Source organism: Camelus bactrianus, chromosome 15, assembly GCF_048773025.1.
Source record: "Camelus bactrianus isolate YW-2024 breed Bactrian camel chromosome 15, ASM4877302v1, whole genome shotgun sequence".
Taxonomy (NCBI): domain Eukaryota; kingdom Metazoa; phylum Chordata; class Mammalia; order Artiodactyla; family Camelidae; genus Camelus; species Camelus bactrianus.
Genome location: NC_133553.1, coordinates 14,235,922 through 14,260,328, shown reverse-complemented (window position 1 = coordinate 14,260,328; position 24,407 = coordinate 14,235,922). Strand labels below are relative to the sequence as shown.

General features: G+C 54.8%; 1 protein-coding gene across 1 annotated transcript in view; it reads left to right on the top strand.

Moving 5' to 3' along the window:
* Nucleotides 1–24,407, top strand: part of MYT1L (myelin transcription factor 1 like) — a 171,673-nt gene that overhangs the window by 36,458 nt on the left and 110,808 nt on the right. The window contains exons 3-5 of the mRNA XM_074341602.1: nt 366–420; nt 584–617; nt 848–910. Coding sequence (XP_074197703.1) covers nt 366–420; nt 584–617; nt 848–910 — 152 coding nt within the window. The remainder of the gene's footprint in view (nt 1–365; nt 421–583; nt 618–847; nt 911–24,407) is intronic.

Below are 24,407 nucleotides of genomic sequence, written 5' to 3'. Positions count from 1 at the left end.
AGCCCCCAAGGTAAAATGCGTCCTCCTGTGAGACCCGCCCCCTCCCCCCTAACCCCCGGTCAGGTCAGACGGTTCAGCTGCGAGGAGAACCCAGACGCCGTGTGTGCGTGCTTCATTCTCGCAAGCCCCAGTGCTGTCTGCAGCACTACTGGGACAGAGCACAGCTCAGATCGGCCCCGACGCGTCCGAATCGGTCTTCCCTCTCCTGATGCAGTCCCCCAGGCCCCAGTCTGCTTCATTTTTAAGCAGCACACTTAGATCGCCTGACCCTCCCAGTGGCGCCCCTCACAGAGGGAAATGGGTTTAAGACACTGTCCGAAACTGCTGGCCCGGGACGCACGCTGACCGCCTTCCTCTCTCCCCAGATGGAGGTGGACGCCGAGGAGAAGCGGCATCGCACGCGGTCCAAAGGGGTGCGAGGTACGTCCGGGCTTCCCGGCCCCCGGGCCCTGCGCGGGCTCCCCTCCGCCCTGCAGAAGCCGGCTGCGCGGTGCGCTCCGAGCCGGCCTTTGCGCTGCGCTCCCGGGGTCTCCTGCGGCGGGCCCCCCGTGGACGGTGAACTGTCTGTTCCCTCTCTCCGCAGTGCCCGTGGAGCCGGCCATCCAGGAGCTGTTCAGGTGAGCGCTCTGTGGGCGGGGGACCCCATGGGCGGGCGCTCAGAGAGCCCGCCGGCCAGTGGAGACCGTGCCCTCGGCTCCGGGCCCAGGCCCTGCACCCCTGCTCCCCTCCTTCCGGTCTCCAGTCCTGTATGTCTGTCTGTGTCGCCTGCTGTCTCTCCGACACCGAAGAGGCTCTCGGGGCCCCTGCCCACAGCACCCCAGTGACTCACCCTCCTTTCTCCTTGCAGCTGCCCCACCCCGGGCTGCGATGGCAGTGGCCACGTCAGCGGGAAATACGCGAGACACAGGAGGTAAGGCCTGGCTTTCATGCCTGCTGTCTGGGTGCCTCCCGTGGGGCAGAGTTGGGGGGTGATGGAGACTCCGAGTGTCCTGCTGGCCTTCTCTCTGCGGACGAGGGCTTTGCTGTTGGTCTCTGGCTGGGCCTTCTAAATGCCTCTTGAGGCGGAATTCACCTCATACATCAGACGACCCAGATGAGGTCCAGCCTTGCACGCTGGCCCACGCGGGGACACAGTGCTCCACTCACACAGCTGCTGGGAGCCACCCCGCTCCCTGGTCCCTGGGAGGGCGTGTCTCTCCACCCCATACTTACCCCTAGGAGCTCAGGAACCCCGGGTGGTGACTTGCAAGCTTCTTCCCTGGCCTTTCTGCAGGGGCTCAGCTTGTCCTGGGGGAAGAAGCCCCCACTGGCGCCGGGGCAGCTCCCGGGAAGGCTGCGCAGGAGGGGGTGTCCGGGACACATAGGTCCCTGAGGCTGGGGGCCCAGACGATGGTGCCCTAGACACTGGGCTCCGGGTCCGTGGGCTGTGATGGCGCGGGAACGCCTAGACCGCAGGCAGGCAGGGGGATTATTGCAAGATGAACCCGGGCGGAATCACGGCGCTCGCCCGAGGCCGTGAGGTGCCTGCCGCTCAGGCTCCAGACTCACGTCCTCAGGGAGCGTCTCCCCGCGTATCAGTGCAGCTTCGCCGTTCAGTGGAAGGCTGTGGTCACGATGCGTGAGAAGCATTTGCAGGCTACCGCCCACCCCTAGCTAATTCCCACAAAGCAGGTTGTGAGGACCAAGGTCGTGCGGCCCCGCGCGCCAGCGGGAGCCAGGCCACGTGGCCTAAGCGGAGGCTGAGCAGGTGCACCTGCAGCCCTCGGGTGACCTTCCTTCCCTGCTCTTTCCTTTTCAGCTGAACACTAATTTCTGGATGAAATCAAGCAATTATCTTGATTGTCCTTTAGTAAAATCAAGAGAAAAATTACAAACGAGTCCAAAATCCCCAGGCTAGCTTTTAAAGAGGCAGGAACTTTTAATGGGCGTCCACGAAGAAACGGTTTCATGCCAGAAAAAGGACAGGCCACTCTGAAGAGTATTTTGTGGTTTAAATGATTCTATTTAATTTATCGTGTTATTATTTGTATTCTGTAAAATAGTAAACTGTTGAATTATGTAATTTAAATAAGTGGTTTATTTTAAGTCTTTTTTATTTTATGAAGGCGTACGTATGGAAATTCATTTAAAAATCCAGTTTTTAAAAACTGGATTCTTCATGTTTACAGTGGAAAAGAAGTCCTCCAACCAGGAGAGAATGTCTTCCCCTAACCATCTCTCGATTAGTCAACACTTAAACATTATTGTGTTGCTATTAGAGGAAACGATTGCGTTTGGCTAAAAAGTTGTAATGAGAAGTCAGCTAGTTTTAACGAGGTGTCACAACCACATTTTTCCGGGGGAAATGGTGACACTCCCACCCAGCTGTTTCAGGCGTTTGCATCCCCACCCGAGGTGAGCCCATCGAGCCGGGACCGACGGGCCTGTGCGGTGCGCTATGTGCGCAGCTGTCGGTGAGGTCGCCTCCCTGCTCGCAGAGTGGCACTGAGGCTGGGGAGACCATGAAGACAAGCAGGCTCCCCTCTGAGCCATGATACTGGTGAGAACACAGCTCCTGAGTCTTAGAGGCGCGAAGTGGATGGAATTTGAGAGAGGATACAGAGAGGCAGCCAGACTGGAAAATTCTACCACAGAAAATCTACCTTTTTAATTTAAAATAATACCATATTTTTTATCATGAGACATGGGGAATGCAGTGACTGGAGTTCTCACTGTTGTAGCAGAAAGAGTGTATGAGGAGACACCCTGAGTACCACGGAGGAGCGCTTCCCGGGACACAGACGTGGCTCCAGCCGCCACCCCCGATGCCACTGATGGCCCTGGGGGCTTTGGGAAGTCAGTGAACCTGTACTGACTTCAGTGTCCTCAGTGTTAAAATGATAAAGTCGCAGACTTTGCTATGTAAGCTCACACCACTCGGACTTACATCCCAGATGGCCTTCTTGCTGAGGGGTCCCCCGAGGCTTCCTGGCTTCCGTGTTGACGTCCACATATGACCAGGAACTCTAGCTAAGGGCTGACAGTTGAATTTCTCAGACTGGAAAAGGGCCCCTTGGAGGAGATGAGGCCCGAGTACACATGGGCGCCCTTTGACGCTGCTGCATCAGATTTGTGAGATCTCAGTGATACCTGGCTTTGCTTTTCTCTATTTTAAAAAGATTTCCTGAACAAAGTTTCCCCCCCAAACACACACAAGTGTCACCTGCCCTCACCTGGTCCCTGCCCGAGACGCGAGCTCACGAGCCCCTGCATCATGCCAAGAGCGCGGCCTCAGCTCCGGTCTTGATGAAATCTCCCGTTACTTTGTTCTTTCAACGTTAAATTTCTTGATGAATGTCTTCCTGTTAAGCCTGTAGTTTCACTTGACTCACACGTCTCCGCAGTTCACAGCGGAGTGAAAGGCATGGTTTTAGTATATTGACGTATCCATTTATTTGAATGAGCAAAAATCAATCTGAGGCAGGTGTGGGGAATCAACAGTGTAAAAAATTAAAATTAAGATTGTTAGGAAATTTGACACCCAGGGGTCAAACGCGGCCACCAGTTAGCCTTTGTTGGAACAAGGCAACGTCTAAGGACGGCAAACAGCAACCACAGTTCCAGGGCAATGTGTGTCGCCTCGGAGGACGAACACGGCTGGCCTTGGTGGCTGCTGCTTCCACAGGGAGTTGGCTTTTCGTGGTAGCTGCTGACACTGATGGCTTTTCTTTCCCAGTGTAATCGAGGGAGGGTTGTGGATTTGTAAGAAACTGGGAGGAGAGGGTGGGGCCCATTGGCCACAGGCTCACCCCTGTGAAAGGAGCCAATCGTTGACTTCACAGGGAATTCACAACTCAGGATCCTGGTTAGAGGCTGAGGGGTAGGAGTTAACATTATGAGACTTACTTTATTGGATGGTCTACCTTACTTGAAAATTGTGTCCTTGAACTAACGATAATCTGTCCACGGGTGTTTGTGTTAATGGTTCATAGACAGTCAGAGGTGGCTGATCAGCACACGCACAACAGCGCAGGTAAGAGTTAAATCAAAGAGAGCAATTAGGAAACGCATAAGGGAAATGGAAGCACAGCTCTACCAGAGCCCCAGGATGTGTCCGGGGTTTAGTATCGCTCTGAGCCTCCTGGCAGTCAAGGTAGAGGCGAGCAGGACGGGTGAAGGAACTCCCGGTGTCTGACGCTGACCCTACTCCAGGCCCTTGGAGAAGCTGCCTCTCTGGGCACTGAAGATGGGTTTATTTGGCTCCTGTACACTGACCAGCAGGGATCCAAGCTCAGTCAACACTTTTGTGCCCTGAGACGTGTCAAGCCTCTCAAGTAGCTAACATCACAAACCTTTATCTTCAGAACCATCATTAGGCTTTCTATTATTAGCACACACGTGGAGCAAAAGCATGGAATTTGCATTCAGGCCAGGAAGTGAGTCTCCTGTGTGAGCCAGAATGCTCACTCAGTCCTCTCTGTGCCCAGTGAGTCTGGCCTCTGCCTTCCACGTGCTTCTTCCGTCTCATCACTGCACACCTGGCCCTGTTGGCCCCTCCACTCTCTTCTTGCCGATACCTATGAGTAGCTGGAGACACGTACATATCACAAACACGGGGGCCAATCCTAGCTTCCTTTGCAAACTAACCCTTCGTCACGCTAAGTGAGTCTTCCCAAATTCCAGGCGTCCTGGAACCTGCCTCTCCCATCACCGCCTCCCCAGTGTGCAGGCAGGCTTGTGAGCTGAAGGTGTTTAAAACCCCTGTGGCTGAACTAAGAGTGTTTCCCACGGGCCTGTTTTCAGCGTGGATGGCGGGCAGGAAGATACGGAGCGCTCGGAAGCCACAAAGGTGGAATTCAGGGAGTTGCTGGGCTGCGGGTCAGCTGGCTGGGAGGCTCCAGGCAGGCGAGGAGTGAAGTACGCAGATCCAGCCGGAAGCGAGGGGCTTGGAGCCGGCAGCGCAGGGCCAAGTGCAGGGCATCGCGGCCACGGAGCTTCCAAACGCCAGGCCCTGAGCTGGGGGCATCTCGAGAGGGGCAGCCCCCAGCAGAAGGGAGACCTCGTAAGGCGGAGACGTGGGGAGGACAGGCCACATGACACTCAACCTATCATTGCTTCTGTTTGGCTCAAGTCCCTGAAGAAGAGATCGGTTCTTAACCCGGAGAATTACACGAAGGACACTAAGATGACAGCCAAATGTGGAAAGTCAGAACACTTCTGCAAAAACGTACTGTTGAATCTCTGACTAAGACTGAACATTCTCGGGCCTTCCGGTCACAAGCTGTTTCTCCCCGTGCGGATGTAAGGTGCTGTTGGTGTGAGGACACAGTGCAAGGTGAAGTTTAAAGGGGCACTTACATGGACACGAGGCATCGTCAAGAGTCAGGGCCGGCTTATTATTCTTAGAGTTTTTTTTTTTAATTTTTATTGAAGTGTGGTTGATTTGCAACGTTGCACTGGTTTCAGGCGTATAGCAGTGACTCAGTGACACACGCACAGACACACACGTGTTAGGAAGGGGCTGGATTCGCTCTGGCTGGCAACGTGTATCCCTTCTTCAGATGCTTCCCATTTCATTCTTTTTCAGACTCTTCCATTACGGTTTATTACAGGAAACTGAACACAGCTCCCTGTGCTGTGCAGTAGGTCCTTGTTCATCTATTTTATACATAGTAGTCAGAATCTGCAAATCCCGAACTCCCAATTTATCCCTTCCCACCCCCTTCCCCCCGGTAACAGTAAGTTTGTTTTTTATGTTTATGAGTCTGTTTCTGTTTTGTAAATAAGTTCATTTCTGTCGTATTTTAGATTCCACATAGAAATGACATCACATAGTATTTGTCTTTCTCTGTCTGACCGACTTCATTTAGTATGATAATCTCTCAGTCTTTTTTTTCAATTTGCGCAATGAAAATTAGAAATAGGAATAACAAAAAATTGTTAACATAATATAAATTAATATTGAGATTAATAAATATTAAGCAACATAGAGGAATTTGAATTTCTGCATCCTTCTTTATAATAGTTTTATTCATAGTGGACCATCTGGAATTAATTGGATTTACTTCCTTCCTTCTGAATAGTGATTTTTGTGTGAGCCTCCAGTGAAAGAGAGAGAGCCCCTAATGTGGATACATTCTTCACATCATCTGTTCTGTGAATCCTCTGAAATTACTTCCAAAATTTAATGGATTTTATTTACATTAACCTTTCACTTTTTTTTTTTTAAGATATTTGCTGAGCATAGGGTTCTGGTGAAATATTTGGCCCAAAATCTAGCTTTGTGGTCTTTTCACATGTGACGACCGCCCAGAAGCCAGGTAGTGAGTTTGGTGTCCTATTTAAATCCCACCTGAATTAGAAAATTTAGGGTCAAATCAATTCATCTTGAAACTCTAAAATTAAAAGCTCCGAACGGTGGGTTTCCTTTTTATTAGAACAGGACTGGGCTCCCTCTGGCTGGGGCGTACACGCCTCCATCAGATGCTTTTCCGTGTCACATACCTTTGCACCCAGCAGCATGTGGCGCAGGCTGCGCGGCCGCAGGTGAGTAATTGCTTGTCTTCGAGGGAGCTGGTTCAGGAGCCGAGTGAGGGCTTGCTTCCTGATGTATGCACGCCTCACTTGGGTTCTGCCGACAGCCTCCGGCTGTATTATTCATGCCTTGACAGCGAGCACTCACTGAAAACCTTGGAACAGAGCCAGGGACTGGGAGAGATGGTGGAGCATTGCAGCCTGCAACTGAGCACAGCGTCTATAATCAAAAAAAAAAAAAAAAAAAAAAAAAAAGCTGGAGCAGGAGGAAAGAGGGAGAAGTAGGGATCCCTGCTGCTCGTTTCACCTTGACAGAATTTTCATTTGCGTTAAAATAAACCCTCAAAATAATTGCATTTTTTCCCTAACCACGCTTGAAAGTTTAACACAATTTTCCACATTTAATTGCAAAGCTGATTTTAATTAGTGGGGCCCCGCATGTGAAAAATGAAGATCCACTTGGGTGCGTGGAAACATTGCAGTGTCTGCTGAACGCTCTAATTAACGTCTGGCTGCGGTGCGGCAGGGCACACTGCGGGGCGGGGCGGGTGTGGGGAGGCATCCGCGCTCGCACTCAAGAATGCAGCCACCCTACAGCCGCTCTGGGCTCCGCTTTGGGAATCCACAAGGATCAACAGCTCCCCCTTGGTTCTTTATGACACATCGTTGTGCATCACGCCATCCGTAAGCTACGGCATGCCCGTCCTTTCTGCTGTTTGTCACTAATGTTGTAAATCAGAACTCAGCGCATGCCTACTTAAGCATCAGTTTGATAGCTTGCAGAGTTGCGCATCGAGCAAACATTTGAGATTGAGGGACGCGTCTGTGTGAAGAGATTCAAAGCAAGTGGGCTCCCAGGCTCAGCCTCGCTTGGTGCCTTGCTGCTCATGGCATGGGCACAAACAAAATCCGGGCAGTCTTTCTGGACCGTGGTGGCGTTAGCCTTTATTGTCACAATAAATCCTCTACCAAAAAAAAAGCTTCCTGTCCATTATGTCAAGAAACCAATTTGCCTGCTGCTTGTCTGAGGTCTGTCTCCCCACGTGGATGGATCTCTGGCCCTGGCCTATTTTGTTATGTGTTTTAGAAGTCAGTGTGACTGATTTCGGTGTATTTAAAACTGCAGATAAAACATGTGGGGCCTTTCAGGGCGTATTTTTGACATTTGGTGAAATTAAACATACTTTAAAAATAATGCAATGTTCGAAGAGAAGGAATACAGGTAATTTTCAGGCAGGGAACTAAAAACAGTAAGTGCGCTTACAGAGAAGCTCTGATATTCACAATCTGTGTTGGTGGAGACTAGACGTAGCAATTACAATCTTGGTCTGGTTTTGTGAGTAATGATTAAAAATACATAAACGTGGCTTTGAGCGTCCGCGGCGCGCACACAAGAAACGAGTATGTGGTACCGCTGCTGGCTAGGATCTGCCGGTTCTGGCGAGCAGGCCTGCGCTGGGGCTGCAGCACGTACACTTTCCAGAGCTGACGCGCGGGGAGGGTCCTGACACGATGGGGAGGGTATCGGAGGGGGCTGACCCGGCTGAGCGATCACCCACGAGCGCCACCCACCTGCGGGCAGCTGACTCTGCAGCCAGGCCTGCCCCGGGTTGGGGTCCCTGCCCGCTCGCACCCCAGGGACCAGGGACAGAAGGGAAGGGTGATGTCCGAGTCAGTGGCTGCTGGATGGTCTGTGGACTCCATCCACCAAAGGGACACACTATCCCCACTTGTCAGAGGCGGTGGCGGTGGGTGGGGGGTGGACCGACCGGACAGTGGGAGGTCCAGGCAGCAGCTGCTCGTGCCTGGAATCTGCAGTCAGGACCGGTGATCTCTGCGAAGCCAGCGTGATGGTGGCCTTGTGACCCAGCTTGGGGACAGTCATGTCACTGGTGTATTCACACTTTGAGAAGCGGAGGAGTCCTGAGGGTGACTTGGCTCCTCCTGACACGGGAAGTGGTTGCTTCCCCTCCTCTCGGACCTTCTGTCCTGGAGGGAAAAGAGTGCTTCCAGGATGAGACCCCAGGACATCATCAAAGCCCAAACTCCAGAGCCTTCTTCCTGCAGCACTGGTGAGAGAGTCACAGGAAGGGACCTCCACCTCAGCTGGAACAGAAATTTGATGAGATTTTCTTGTCTGAAAATTTCTGTGTGGCTTAGAATCTTTCCAGCTACAAAAAAAAAAGAGGAAAAACCCACCTCCAAGTGGCGTAAACAGCACAGAATTAACTGTCTGCATAAGCTGGAAATTGAGGTCGACTCGCTGGGCGTCTGCTCCGTCCTCAGCCCACCGCGGCCCCCCCGCCTGGCTGCCCGGCCCGACGTCCAGGGAGGCTGGAGCAGGGGGGGTCTGGAAGCTTCTCAGAGGAGGACGAGGAGGAACTTTCCGGGAAGCCACCGCGCTGCTGTGGGAGCTCCGGTGCTCCAGCAGGTCCACGCCCAGGCCTGGGCCCGCCCGGGACTGCAGGCCGGGGCAGCGTCCCTCAAGGGGGCTTCTCGCAGTCGGGTCCCCTCGCCCAGAACATCAGTGTCACCAGGGACTTCTAGAAGGGCAGCTTCCCAGCTACTCCCCAAGCCAAGACCCGTCCCCGCCTCAGGCCCGCCCCCGCCCCCGCCCCCGACCTGCGGACTCAGGATCTGTCGGGAGGCCCGCTGTCTGTGTGTCCCTCCAACCCCCATCGGAGGACTCTGATGCCCTGAGTGTAAGGTCACTGCCCCTGAGGGCACGGGCCTGCATGTGCAGAGGGCAGACTCCAGGTCTGAGGGGGTTTGAAGTCCCCGGTGAGCACCTGGCAAACCAAGGCAGGACGTGTGTGAGTCTGAACACCAACCCAGCAGGCATGGGTGACAGCTGAAACCTTGCTCTGAGTCCCTGGGTGCCGGGAGCCACCTTGGCACCCGCTCTGGTGTCTGCTGCCTTACAGGTCCATGTCCAGCCCAGGAATTTCTAACCGGGGCGGATCCCGGCTAGAAGCGTTTCCACCACCCAGACCATAAGCCCGTGTGGAGGCACATCCCCCCGCGGCCCCAGCCATGCTCCCCACGTTGCTGCCCCCCAGCTTCACTCCTGGGCTCCAGTGGCCGGAAGGACAACTTCTAAGTGGGAACAGTGTCACCTTCCACTTCACTCTGTCCACACCGTGGAATTGCCCTGAAAATGACAGCCACAGAGACATCTGAGTGGCTGGTCTCTGGGGAGAGACTGGACGGCCGTGTGGATGGAGTCCAGGCTGAGGACCAGGCAGCCCCTGCAGATTCAGCCCTGTCCCCCGAGGGGATCCCCTCCCCGAGCCCACATGGGTAGGCTCAGAGCCCTCAGCCAGCCCTGCCTTGTGTGTACCCCTGGGCCAGGAAGCTCGGGGGTCACCCGCCACTGTCTGCTCTGCGGCCTCGGCCTGAGCAGAGCCTGGTGGTCAGGAGCACACGGGCAGTAAGGGCCAGAGCAGCTCGGCTGAAAGAGACTCCGGGTGCATCGTGGAGCTTGTGCACAGCCTGAGGGGGGCCCTCTCCCCGCTCACGCAGGACCGCGGGGCCCGGGCACTGGGAACAGAGCAGGAGGCAGACGCACCTTCCCTCCTGCGAAGCGAGCGCTCTGAGCCCCCCCTGTGTAGTTCAGCCGATTCTAGGAGATCCACTCGCTCTGCTTTAGTAGCCACTCTGCGCCCGTGAGTGCTACCTGACGCTGCATCCAGCGTCGCCAGAGATACGGTTCCTCTACGTGGATGCATTTCCCAAAACCCTGGGAGGAGCGGAGGGGGCGTGAGCATCTCAGGAGAAGTTCTGTCCACCAGTGATGCGTCACGATACAGTGAAACGCTCGACTCACCCCGTCAGCCAATCCCGTGGCCTCTGAATGGCCTGCCGTGCTCCCCTGAGAGCCGTGGGGACCGCTTGCGCCAGGGCGGAAACTGAGCGCAGGGAGGCAGCTGTCGGGGCAGGACCCAGCAGACCCGGATCCTGGGCCGGGGTCTCCATGGCGGGCTGTGCTTCACTCCGTGTGACCCCGGGGTCCTCCCACGGTCACATGCAGGTGGAGGAGTTAGTCACAGAGCAGCCATGTGACACTGTTCCCGGAGCAGAAACCCACCCTCAGAAAGGGCCGGAGGGGCGGGAGTGCAGTCACTGTGGCCCCAACCCCCCTGTAGGAACAGACTCTCTGGACCTCAGCCCCCTGGCCTGGCGGCCCCCCCAGCTCCAGAGCCCCCCACCGTCTCCCCGACCTCAGGGGGCGCTAGTCAGACACTGCAGCGGCCATACCACCTCGAGGGACTGACCAGCTGGACTCTCCCCAAGGCAGCCTGGTTTTTGTCAGAGACGCTTCTGCAATTAACCCAAACTGGTCTCCAACAAGTGATGGTGGAGGCGGAGGGGAGGTCTGGGGGCTGGGGTCCCGCCAGAGCCCCGTCCGCCCGGGAATCAGCAGCAGCCGGTCCGCGTCCCCAGGCCTGCCCACCCGTGGGGGCTGCCCCGGGACCCCACGCGCAGTGCAGGCCGCCAGGGGCAGCGAGGCCTGGGCTTTGCGGTGTGAAACTTCAGGAAGTGAAAAGATAAACGGGAGTTTGCGTTTCAGACCATCTCAGCCGATCCTCTCGGGGAATTTTATGGCAGCTGAAACCAAAAGAAACACTGCACTGGGTGCAAAGGTGACGTGGGATTAAAGGCGGGAAGTGCGCGTGTCCTTGAATACGAAAACCGAGCTTAGGAAAGCAGGAACAACGGCGGGGGCCGCCTTCCTGGACGCCTGTCGCGCTCCTGTGACTGCTCGGCTCCGAGGGGCGGCACGCCTTCCCCGGTCGCCAGGATTTTCCTGGTTGCCGATGCATTTTACTCTTTGAATTAGTCTCACAGATGTAAACTCGCGTTTTCTAAATTTTTATTTCAGGTTATAACATGAGGCATTTCTGAGGCCACTGAGTATTTTCATTTTAGTTGCCACGGGATCTTCCGTCCTGTGGGGAGACTGATTTATGCCACGCTCCTCTTACTGGAAGTTGCTGGGGTTCACGTCTCACTTTTCCTTGTTGTAGATCACGTGCAGTCAAGTGTCTTTGCAGAGCGTTTTTACGGCTTTGGCTCTTTAGGGGAGACTCACACAGGAGGAGCCCTGGGTTGAGGGATGTGAGGACATGGACCGTTTTAAAGCTTCTTTCCAGCAAGATGGGACCCGTCTGTGTTCCCACCAGCAGAGGGGAGGGTGCCCGTTTCCTACTGCAGACAATACAGAATAATTGTTTTTAAAGGACTTCCTTCTTACTCAAGAAAAAATTGTTTGTATAAGGATATATTTTATAATATATATATTTTATAAGATTGATCATTTTTTAATGCTATTGCTGGAAAATTCTGAAATAAGTTTCGAAATTTAAGCCACAGTTTTTCCTTTTTAAATGAGCTCGATTACTAGTGCCCAGGCGAACTTCCCCCAGCCACCTCCCCCAGGCCGGCCCTAGGGTGGCCCTCCCGGCGGTGGAGTGAGAAACAGGCTTCTAGGCAGACGGTGATGCTCCGTGCCAGGCAGGAGGTGAAGGGCTCTCCTTCTCTGTCCTGGTCACCTGGTCCCCACTCCAACCACCCACCAGCTTTGAGTGCCAAGCACGGGAGCAGGCGAGAACCCAGGGGCCCGGGTCACCAGGGCCATGAGGGTGGGGACAGAGCCCCTGAGGGAGGAAGCTACACCCGAACGTTACATGAAAATGTCTTAGATTTTTATTGTATTGAAGTAGAGTTGATTTACAATGTTGTTCTTGTTTCTGGTGGACAGCACAGTGATTCAGTTGCACACGTATATATTCTCGTTCACTGTAGGCTGTTACGAGATACTGAATATAGCTATCTGTGGTCCACACGAGGACCTTGTTGTTTATCTGTTTCATGTATAGTTAGTATCTGTAATCCCGAACTCCCAGTTTGTCTCCCCACGCCCCCATCCCCCCCGTAACCGTAAGTTTGTCTTCTGTGTCTGTGAGTCTCTCTCTGTTCTGTAAACAAGCTCATTGAGCGTTGGCTCCAGTAGGCGGGACCCTGGTCCATCGCTGCACCTCCACGGGTCCACATCCTGAGTGATTCGACCGTCACCTGAGGCTTCACTTCAGCTGCCCGTTAAAGAGCAGCTTTCTCTCCTACACTCAGAACGCAGTATCTGAAGCAAGATATTTGATCCGTACAAACTTTCTTAGCCGCTGGCCACCGAGGCACAGTTTCTGCCCGTTTGTAAAACCTTCTCCCCAAGTAGATTGTCATCGAGTCCTCGGAAGTCAGAGGCCCCTCCCCCTTTGCCTCCCCTGGGCACCTTCACTCCGCGGCCCACGGCAGCCACTCCTCAGGCACCTGCAGGAAGATGCTGCTGCCGATGTAACAGGACGCCGAGGAGGGGGTGCCTGGGGGGGTGGTCTCTGCTGTGTGGACACCTGGGCTCCACTTTGTCCTGTCCCAACTCAGAGCCCTTGGTCGGTCTTACTTCCTCCCTCGCAGGAAGTCTTCTTGGTTACTGCCTGACACCTGCGGCCTCCATGCGAGTCAGGAACGTGGCCGTGCCCGGAGCATCACAGGAGGGAACAAGGCCTCCCCGGAGGGCCCCCAGCCCCCGTGGACTCATGGACTTGACAGGGTGTCCCAGGTGCCCTCAGAGTCACGGTGGGGGCCAGGGAATGGAGGAAGAGGGGCAGCGTCCCCCTGGGCCAGCCAGCCTTCCCGGGGAGACTCTCCACCTGGCCAGGGTGGGGACGTGGGCCCTCAGGGTGGGGAGGGGAGTGCTGCCCATCTGTCCGTCGCCGTTCAGTCCATGAGGCCAAGCTCTTTGTGAGGCCGTGCTGTGCCAGGGCGAGATCCACGTGGTAACAGGTCGGATTCCTGGCCTCCGACGGGCTCTACGCCCGAGCAGAGAGGGCGGTGGGCCAGACTCAGCGGCTGCAGTCGGCAGGAGGCTGAGAGGCCCCGAGCCCCTGCGATGGAGGTGGGAGTCAGCCCGACGGACCCGGACCTGGCGCCGGAGGGGCCCAGGGAGGCCAGGGGACAGCGGCCGCCCCTGCGGGGGAGGGTCAGGTCTGGGAGGAAAGTGAGGAGGGAGGCTGTGGCTTGAGAAGGTCTGGATCACGGGTGGACCCCACGTCGGGCAGGAGATGCGGGAGCCCCGCCCTGGGTCTGACCCAGCGTGCGCGCAGGGTTGTGGGGGAGTGAGGACCTCTGGAGATGGGCGGCCGCCTGCAGTCAGTGTGTCAGAGGAGGTGAAAGGCGTGCGCTCTCTTCGCGACCAGGTGGGCAGTGGGCAGATCAGCGAGAGAGGCGGAGAGACCGCGGACGCCCGGGGACGGTCGCAGCGGGGCCCAGAGCTGACGGGGGCGGGAGGGGCGGGGGGAGGGGAGTCCGGCTTGATTCAGGCCCCGCGGTTCTCGGCTGTGGTTCAGTACAAAGCACGGAGAGCAGGAAGGTCGGCATCTCAGGACACGCTGAACGTGGTTTCTGTGCCGCGGCCGACGATTTCTCTCATCTCAGCCCTCCGTGGAACAAGGCAGACACACTCCACAGGGCATCGCCGTCACAAGAGCACCCTGACCCCGGGCGCGTGCTGGGGGCCTGAGTGCGGGGAGGCACGAGCTTTGCTCGGGTCACAGTGGCAGGAGCCGGTCGCTGGCTGGCAGGTCCGGCCTCCCCGTTCTAACCCCGTCCACTCGCCACGATGCCCGCCTGCCCGCAGCCACTTCCCAGAGCGACGTGAACACTCCTGTGCTGGGGCTGCTGCCAGCAGGGCACGTGGAGCCTGGGCCCGGTCCCGGGAGTCTGAGATACTGTGGAGGTTCTTCCTGATGAACTGAAGCTGAGGTCCCACCGCGGCCAGGGGCCCCTCCCCCCCCAGAAACGAGGGTGATTCGTGGGTGAAGGAGGCTCGTGGCAGCAGCCACTTGAGGACCCCGGTCCACGCTGCCCGACCCAGCCTGGGCTCCGACCAGGGAAGCCCAGCTGCTCTGCACAGCACTGTGCAGAGCTGGGAGCACTGGGGCTCACTGGTTTAGCTGTTGGGGTCTTGTCTCTGGGGTCAGACCCGCCGCTCTGCCTTGGAAGGCATGGGACTGTCAAGGCTGGGACATCGTTCTCAGCCCTGGGCGGGGGCGTCATTTTCACACAAGAGCCACTTTCGGAGAAAGCAGATTACCGTGGGCCGCAGGACTTCACCCAAAGGTGGCGTCCCTGGAGGCGGGGCGCCGCGGTGCTGGACTCATCAGGATGCACGGAGGGCAGCCCTCCTCTCTGCCAGGCCTGGGCCTGGCCTCCGCCGTGAGCGTCCTGCTCTTCAGACCAAGCGAAGGGAGGCCCGGCCTGGGGGCCGGTCACCTCCTCTCTCTGCAGACCTGGCCTTCAGACCCAAGCCTTTGCCCCCGGAGGGAGGAGGGGGCAGGACCGGGCGGTCTGAGCGAGGTGGCCTTCCCCGAAGGGGGCTGGCATTAGTTCCGGGCTGCCTCCCAAGGCACGTGGCCCCAGGCAGCCCTGCATCTGTCAGAGAGGGACCCCGCTGACCGGCTTTAGGGCCACGTTCTCTGCTCTGAGACACAGCCTTTGGTTCAGGTTCTGCAGTTGCTGCTGCTTCCCGGCAGTGTGGCTCCGGGACGCCCCTGCCTTTCCTTGTCATCAGTTGTCACGTTAGCATCCGTCAGACTCTGAGAAGCCAACACCCCCAAACCGGTCCACACTCCGTACACGGGTTTCACTCATTTCTTTTTAGCACCTGATAGTTTTTAGTTGATGAGAGTGACTTATTAAAAAAAATGTGAGGAACCCAACTGTGATAGCAACTGTGAAAGGAATCTGAGCAGAAGCCTAGGGGGGACCTGGCAGCCAGGCAAGGGGCTGAGCCCCCAGCCCCTCCCCAGCAGGAGTCTTCCTTGGACAGAGAGCCCCACGTGACGGAGGCCCCGAGACACCTGGCCTCTAGCCCGAGTTCCAGAAAACTTGAAGACCCTGGAAATCTGATCAACCCCTTCCTCCCACGGACGGGGACCTGACACTGACGGAGGGACCCACTCAAGGTCACACAAGTAAAGAGAGGTTTCAAATCCAGCTCCTCTGGTCCAGGCTCGGGTTTGGTTCCATCTGTGGACTGAGATTCCTCTCTCTGCTCACAGGGAGGGGAGGCAGTCAGCTCTTAAGAAAACCAACAGAAAAGAAGAAAAACCGCCTGTTTAGTATCACTAAACGTGGAGACAGATAAAACGGAACAGCGTTGTGGACATTCAGCCAGGCGCTGCGTTGGAGGCCAGCTGAGTTGGATTTGACTCCGAAGCCGGGGAAGCACCTGCCTCCTCTTGGGCAGGCCCCTCAGCGGACCTCCTGCCACCAGAGAAGAGCAAGACTGCCTTTCTTCAGAAACGAAGAAGAGTGCCTCAGATCTCACCCCAGGGCTGACCCCAACCCCTGGGCTGACCCCAACCCCAGGGCTGACCCCAACCCCCGGGCTGACCCCAACCCCAGGGCAGTGAACGGAGCGGCTGGCGGCGTTTGCAGGGCCCCTCACTGGGGGTTTTGGGACACCCCCCACCAGCCCACCAGGGAGGTGAGAGCCTTCTCCTCGAGAGCCTTTCAGTGCGCATGAGCCGTGCGCCACTGAATCAGGAATGGACAAGTGGAAACCGTTCCGAGGGTGGCTGTGTGCTGGGCCGACTCTCCCACGGTCCTGCTCCCGTGGCCTGGAGACCCGCGCAGCATCTAAGGAGTCGGGAGACAGGAGCAAGAACCGACATCCCAGAAGCTGGTGTGAGGGAGACGGAGCCCGGGGGGCACACACTCCCCGGGGCCACAGACCCACCCAGACTCCCAGAAATCCCACCCAAGTAGGGCGGCGCAACTGCCCTGGCCGTGGCACCCCCGCCCACACCAGCCACTTCTGCCGCATCCTTTCATCCTTTCTGACCCGGAAGTCTGGGAGGCCACAGCCGCCATCACAGCCACGCTGGGCACGTCCCCTGAGGGCACCTCCCTGCTCAGGGACAAGCTGGAGACGGAGCACACGGGGACTTGTATTCAGAGGACCCGAGAGAGACCCCAAAGCGAAGAGTGCGCTTGTCCTCAGAGCATCTCCCCGGGCTCTGCTCCACCTCCCCTGAAACGAACGGAGGAGAGAGCCCCATTCTTTGCACCAGGACTTCTGTGTGAAAAGCAGAGTTGCCTGTTCAAAACTAGTGTTTTCCGTCACAAGAAAATCTTACACCTCTAGTCATCCGAGTTCAGAAAGAGGGCAGTGGTGCCAGGACTCACGGAGACCCGAGCCTGGAAGATGGAGTCGTGTGACAAAGTGCAGCCTGCGGTGGCACTGAGTGCGCCCTGAGTTGTGCAGCGCGTGTGGGGGCCTGACAGCTGAGCGGCACACACATGGAGGGACTGCTTTTGCACTTTCTTATGACAAGTATTTCTGATGTTTGTTAGAACTGTAAATAACTGGAATAAAAACAGACGAGCCTGGGTGGGAGCTAGGCAAACTACCAATTGCCAAGGGAGTTAAGATCAAGGCAATATGGTGGAGAAAACATATTTAATCCCCTTCAGAATGACCAGATTTTACAGCTTATTACCTGTAGCCTGGTGCCCGGTAAACTACAGACCCGTCTAGGGCTGTGCCACCCTGAACACGCCTGACCCCCTCTGACCACAAACCACAGAGCAGCTTCAAAAATCTATGTGGTGTGAGAGCTTATATTTTGCTTGCAGTAACTGATTAGAAAATGCATATTTAAGAAGCTTCGTAGTTTCTGTGAGAGGCACGTTTTGCCTGGAGTGCGTACACCCATGTGCGTACTCTGCGTGTGTGTATTAATGTACATACGGTTGTATTTCTGTCATGTGTCTGTACGTGAGCATGCGAATGGTCATATTTCTGTGAGGTAGGAGCGTTCAGGTGCATCTCCTCACCCCCAAGCCAGCTCTGTAGGCCTCTCAACCCGCCAACTACCAACATCGTAAATATTTCACAGCTGAGCGACTTCTCACTTGCCACGTGAAGACAGTGCTGTCCTAGGGCGTCGGGAGAAGAGGGCTCTCGTATGTACTTGAGGAGGAGTGAGAAGTCTTTAGCTTTTGGTTTGCGTGTATTTTCTCACACATTGGTCCCAGGGGCAAAGATGTCACTGGTAAGATCATGAATCCTTATGCAGCCTGCTTCTCAGTTCCTCCTGTCAGTCTGAATCACCGTAACTCCAGGTCATAGTCCTGGTGCAGCTGCAGGGCTCGACGGCAGCACTGCGTGGTAAGCGTGGCTGCAGTGCTAAGCACTGCCCCGGTGCTACGTGCCACCGCAGCGTTCAGTGCTGCTCAGCACTCGGCGTCCTGCAGTGCTGAGGACCACAGCCATCCTCAGCAGCTCTCAGTGTCAGGCACCCACCTCACAACAAAGCGGAGCAACCCCTTGCTAATGATGCGGTCATCACTGCTGCCTCGGTGTTGAATCTCTTCATCTGGACTAAACACAGACCAAATACTCTGTGTTGCTCTGTTACTGTTAAATGTGACCAGCACCTTTCTGACCCAGAGTGCTGGTGTCGACTAGTAAATATTCAGAAAGGACAAGTTGAAAGTAGCGTGCTGTTGACACTCTAAATGTGCAAGGGGCACACTTCCAGCCGTCCCCTCCCTGGACATGTTCTCTGAGCCGCTGCAAAAGTGATGTCCAAGAGGCGCCGAGCGCTAGGAACACAGAGCGTCGCGATGTCCTCGGGAGAAGGACTTTCTCTGACTTGTGTTCACTTCTGCTTCTCCCGTGGCCTGGCCCACAGAAGACCGCTCACTTAGCAGGTGGGAGGTCCGGTCGTGTGCTGACCTCCTACCTGTTGCTGACTCTCTCTGGCCTTGGTCTCTTCCTTTTCTGGGTGAAGAGGTGGATGGAGTGAGTGAGCACTGAAGCTCCTGTCTCCTCCGGAACCTGCCGTTCTGAGGATGCTGTCTTGGTGGTGTCTCCTCGAGCCTGGGTAATCACCAGTTGACCACGTCAGGAGCCCTTGTTAACCATCTGAGATTTTTAGCTCTAATAGAAAGAGCCAAAATGTGTTTACTGAGCAGTTTAATTTGCCTATCTCACTGCCAAGAGGCAAATTGGCTGTTGGGGTCATTTTATCCAACAGTCTCAATGTTCTCAACCTTCTAGTCTTAGAAGTGGCAGGCGAGCACATGCTGTTCTGCAGACAGAGAGGAGGGAGTAAGCGTTTCATTGAAAATCAGGTGCTGGTGGAGCCAAAGCTGAGGGCCAGGAGGCTCTGGAAGAATCATCAGTGGCATCAGCCGACAGAAAGCAATGCACTGAACGCCCCTCCTTCCCTGACACGACGGGGACTTAGAATAACTACCCCACTCGTCCTCAAAGACGAGGAGGACACAGGCAAACCGAGATGATGTGATGTGCACACGTGAAAAGTCAAGAACAGTAGAAAGAGGTTTACAAAATGGATGCAAAATATCAAATGGCACTGAGTTCTTAAAGACCAGAGGCTGGGTTCCAGACTGACAGGGAATGGCCATGGAGAAGGTCGTACTGGAGGTGGGTCTGGAAGGGCCAGCATGAGGGGCCCCAAGCCAGTGGCTGCAGAATTGTAGGGTGAGGAGGACGGGAAATGGGTGAACACAGCGCAGGCTAAATGAGGGCTGGTGGTGGGATCTGAGGGTACAAAGGAAAGACACGGCCAAATGTTCCAAGTTCTTAAAAAGCAAGTGGATGATGTCAGAGTTCAAGACACAGCTGAGCACACTTATTAGCCAGCACTGCCTTGGAGACAGACCCCAAATGACAGCAAAGAGTCTGATTCTTGAAGGCAAAGGGGCACTGGGAAAACGATGGGAGAGGAGGGAGCACCCAAATTTTGGAAATGGGCAGAGAGAGTTGAATGCCATCCTATCTATCAGGTCCCCCGCCCCCAAGAAGCTGCATCTCCGGGGGTACTGAGGACACCGGGGAGGCAGCTGGTGTTACTCCGGGACCACCTGTGGCCCCGGGGGTTTCTGAATTGCTGAGGACCACGGATCGGAAAGCTGGAAAGCTGGCTTTACATTTCTGTGAAAAGCAGACACGCCGTCCACCGCTGTCTAGAGAGAACAGAGCACAGGGCTTATCGCGGGGGTCACTGGACAGTGGAGGGCAAATGGGGACTTCCTGGGCGTCTGTGCCCTGAGTGCAGAGACCCTGGGCGTCTCCTGCAATGGATTCGAAGCATGCTCTCTGCCAGGATTGCACCCACTCCCCTCCACTGGGAGCTTGAAACAGCCTTTTCTAGGCAATCTGACCAATCCAAGAGGGAAAGTGAATGCTCCATGGTGTGTTATCTGCAGAGCAGCCCCATCAGATCGCCGCACCTGAAGCTCACAGCAACCCGGACAGCGTCCCTGAGTGTGAGTAGACACAGAAAATGCCTCTGAGATGGAAACAATACACAGAAAAACAACTTGGAGAAATAGGTTGTGTACAGAAGAGACTTTGAAAAATTACAATAGTATTGTCAGAGAGATGGGAAGATAGTTTGCTTAGAAAACAACAGGAGCTCTAAGAAATTTAGAAACATAAAAGATAGTAAGAAATAGAACCTCAAGCGGAGGTTTGAAGATGAAACTGAAGAAGCCTCCTAGCTAGAAGGCCATGACTGTGGGAAAATGGGAGGAAAAAGATAGGGCAGTAAAGGAGCCGGCCCGGAAGCACAGCGTCCAAATAGCAGCCATCCGGAAAAAGGACGAGAGCAAGTTAGGGGGGGACACTGCAAGGAGCAATTCAAAACTTTTCCCTGAACTGACTTCCCAGGTCAGCGCGGCCCGCCCAGTGTCCCCAGGAAGCGAAGCCCCCCCCACCCCCGGAGAAGCCTCAGAGCCTAGAGACAAAGCAAAGGTCCTGCGAGTTTCAGGGAGGAGGAGAAAGCTGGGTTTCATACAAAAGATCAAAAATCATAATAGTGTTGGACTTTTGACACAAAAAATCACAAGAAACTGGAACACAAAAAAGAAAACAGCTTACGTTCTGAGGGGAAATGCTCCGCAGTTTAGACTTACAACCGCAGACAAACCAGCAGTCCAGCGTGGAGTTAGAACAGAGGCGTTTTCCATCATGCAAGGTCTCAGCAATGTCCCCTCAGCGCACCCTTCCTCTGCGAGCTCCAGGGGCGTGTGCTTCACCCTAGTGGAAGGCCCGGAGGAAAAGAGCCCTTGGGCTCACAGGGAGACCCCAGCCGGGAGGAGGGACGGTGTTCTCGGGAAGATGGTGGGCATTCCAGAGGGACCGAGACGTGGGTAGCCCAGATGACTGCTGGAATGCCTAATGGATTTGAACTTGGGCAGAGTTTTACACATCTGGGGAGAGTTTGGGAATGAAATACATAGAAATGCAGAAAACCCAAAATGTGTCAATACAGGGACAATTAAGTTATGCAGGAAAGAAAAGAACTGTAGTGCATTTCCTGGCTCTGCCACTCTGTCGCACTGGCATCATGTCGAACGTGAGCCCTGCACTGGACAAGATCACAGTCCAGCCACGTGGGAATTTCATGGTGCTGACAGTGCACTTGTTTACTTGGGCGGTGGGTGGCGGGAATCTCTGATGTGAAGGGTGAACTTCATCTGGCAAGAAGGCAGTAGGGAGTGCCTGAAGCTAGGGTATCAAGACATAAGAACACAACCCCTTGTTAGAGACAAAGGAGTGGAAACCAAAAGAGTGGCCAGAATTCTGATGATGGTTCCTGTGGGGAACGGACATCCATTGAGGGTGAGATCTGGGGAGCTGCGGCTTTCCGGCTGGATGCCTCTTCAAACTGCGTGCAAATAAAAGCTAATTTAAAAAGCAAACAGAGGAGAGTGACTGCAATTCAGTGTGGAGGAGCTATTGAGGAAATCTGAATAGAGGGTGGACGTGATCTAAGTTGTAATTCAAGAAACCGGCTTGATTTCAAGCAGGGCAACTGCTGTGGGAAAAGAAAGGTTGAGAAAAGTCTGCCAGGAGGAAACGGGGTCGGGGCTTGAGAGCCAGGAGGGGCAGCAGAAGGCGCACCTGTCAGATCTTCATCCTGCAGCCCCGGCCGTCCGCAGCCTCCAGAGCTGCCCGCTGCCTTCCCTGCACCTCGGCTCCCCGCACCCCTCCAGTGGCTCCCTTCCCTCCAAGGGGTGTTCCCTGAAGGGAGCGTCAATCAGACTGAGTTGAATTATGAAAGACAATTTGATTCGAGGTAACCTTTGGGACCAGACCCATGTCCTCATTCCGGAGGTGCTTCGGGAAAGGAGTGTAATTGTGAAAGTCCTAAGTATCTCCCACTTAGCGTGGGCTTTTGAGGCAAACTCAAGGGTAGGCTTGTTAGGGATGTGTGGCTGAAATAGAGAAGCACCACTGGGAGGCAGGGTGAGCACTGGTGCTGCTGGTGGTGCTGGTGCCAGTGCTCCAGGTGGTGCTGGTGCTGCAGGTGGTGCCGGTGCTCCAGGTGGTGCCGGTGCTCCAGGTGGTGCAGGTGGTGCTGGTGCTGCAGGTGGTGCCGGTGCTGCATGTGGTGCCGGTGCTGGTGCTCCAGGTGGTGCTGGTGCCAGCGCTGCTGGTGGTGCCAGTGCTGCAGGTGGTGCCAGTGCTGCATGTGGTGCCGGTGCTCCAGGTGGTGCCGGTGCTCCAGGTGGTGCCAGTGCTGCTGGTGCTGGTGCTCCAGGTGGTGCCGGTGCTCCAGGTGGTGCCGGTGCTGCGGGTGGTGCCGCCAGTTCTCTGGGTGATGCTGGTGCTCCTGGTGCTCTGGCTGGTGCTCCCCTCACACAGTGTTGCTTTTAGCTGAACTCTTTTCTGCCTTAAAGGAACAGAGACACACAGGCTATTGTAGGTGAAAAGAAAAGGGAGAGGGGATATTGTAAGGATTTTGAGAATTATTTTAAAAATACAAGAGACCATCTTAGCAGCCAGAGAACTAAAACTCCTGGAAAGCTGGTTGGGAAACGGTGCCGGCTCCTGTACGTCTCCATCCACACTCCCCAGGGACACAGGGACCCGCCAGGCTGCTGCCTTTCCTGGGGAAAGTCTTCTTGAGTTGAAATAGATTACACAGCGATTATTTTATGTTTTATTTGAATCTTGAAGTTGCCACTCAAGGCAATAAATACTGAATAACAGGCTACATCATTGAAAATGATAAAAGAAAAAAAACATAAAGCATATTTCTGCCTTCCGGAAACAGATTTTTTTTTTAATTCTCTGAACAGTAAAGTCAAGAAATATTTTTTAAAATTTTTCATTATGAGTCTTACAACATTGGAACATTTATGTCACATTTAATTTAAAAATACACACATTTCAAATCAGTCTGACTTTTGTTTACAACACTCTACAGAGAATAGAAGAACAAACATTAAGGAAATATGTCAATATATATTTTAAACTGAATTGGTTTTATTAATATACATGTTGTTGAAGAGGTATCACTAAGGAGTCTGGAATTCTAGCTATTTAATTCAGTGAATTACATTACATCTGAAGTATTTTTAAATGCCTTTATATATTCTAAAGACATGTAGGAATAACCCTTTAAAAGTTCAGTGATGACAAGAGATGTCAATTGTACGTAAGATGAGAGGAGGGATAAAATAAGAAAAAGAGAATTCAAACTTTTGAAGCACCGCCTACATGTTGGTCACCAGGTGTTTCACATGGACTGTGTTTTTCATGGGCTGCCAACAGTCTGAAATAGGCATTACTGTGTCCATCTTGCAGATGGGGAAATTGAGGTTGGTAGGAATTAAGTAAGTTGCCCAAAGTTAAATAGCCGTGTAACTCCGTGAAAGTTACTGTACTCTGCACTCTCAGCAGTCACGTCTGTGTTTCCGTGGTTCTGATGAGTTTACAGGCGCCCCACCTGTGTGATCCTCTGACCCTCTTCCGTCTGTGTGGACACGGCCCATCCTTCCAGGCAGGGTTCAAAACCCAGCTCACAGTGTGACATCTGTCCTGGCCCAGGTCCCTCTTCTCCCCACTCCTATGGCTTTCTGTGTCCTCTGAGTGCCGCCCCGTCCCATGTTCATACCCACTCCAGCCAGGCTGGGAGACCCGGGGACAAGCCCTGTGCTCGGGCCTCCTCCAAGCCCCTGGATACTTAGCGCCTCCTCCGGGCCCTGCGCCTCCTTCCCTCGGCCCCTCCTCCCCCCTTTCCTGAATCGGTGTCCGAAGCCCTCTCCCCCTCCCTCTCCACTCTTTCCAGGAAGCCAGCTCCATCCCAGGGTGCACTGGCCACCCCTCTCTGAGACCAGCCCCTCTAGCGGTCATGGACACTGGGACACCTTATGTGTAACCCACCCCAATCAGCCTGGTCTGTCTGCCTCTCTCCCACCAAAGATCCTCCACAACACCCTGAGTCTTCCGCATCTCCGTATCCGTGCATACGACCTCGTCTCCCCCCATCTCCCCCGCTGTAGCCATGGTGTCAAGGGTGCTTACGGGGCAAGTCCAGCCAGGCTGGTCAGCTCCTCAGGGGCTTCCCACCGCCCCCTTAGGATGGCCACCTCCATCTCCAGACCGTACCTCACTGTCCCACTGACACGGTCACACTCACCCGGCTCTCTCTCTGTCTCCCTGTCTCTCTCTCTCTTTGTCTTTCTGTGTCTCTCTCCTATCCACCCGTATTGGTTCCTCTATGCAGCTTTTCCGATCCTCCACCCTCTCCACCAAGGTAACTCTCTCTGTCCCATCCCATGAGGTAGGGACGGGTCAGCACTGCTCAATGGAGTGTTTCTCAAACAAATAAATCAATCTGTTCATCCAGCAGAGTCTCGGAGCGCTTCCTCACCATAGCACAGACACTCGGGATGCAAATGCGCTCCAGCTTTAATGGGCCCTCCCTGAAGCCCAATGAGATAGGGCAGCTTCCTCCCTGTTAGGGATCAGGCAGCCAAGACACAGGGGACGGGGTTTCAAATGCCTCGTT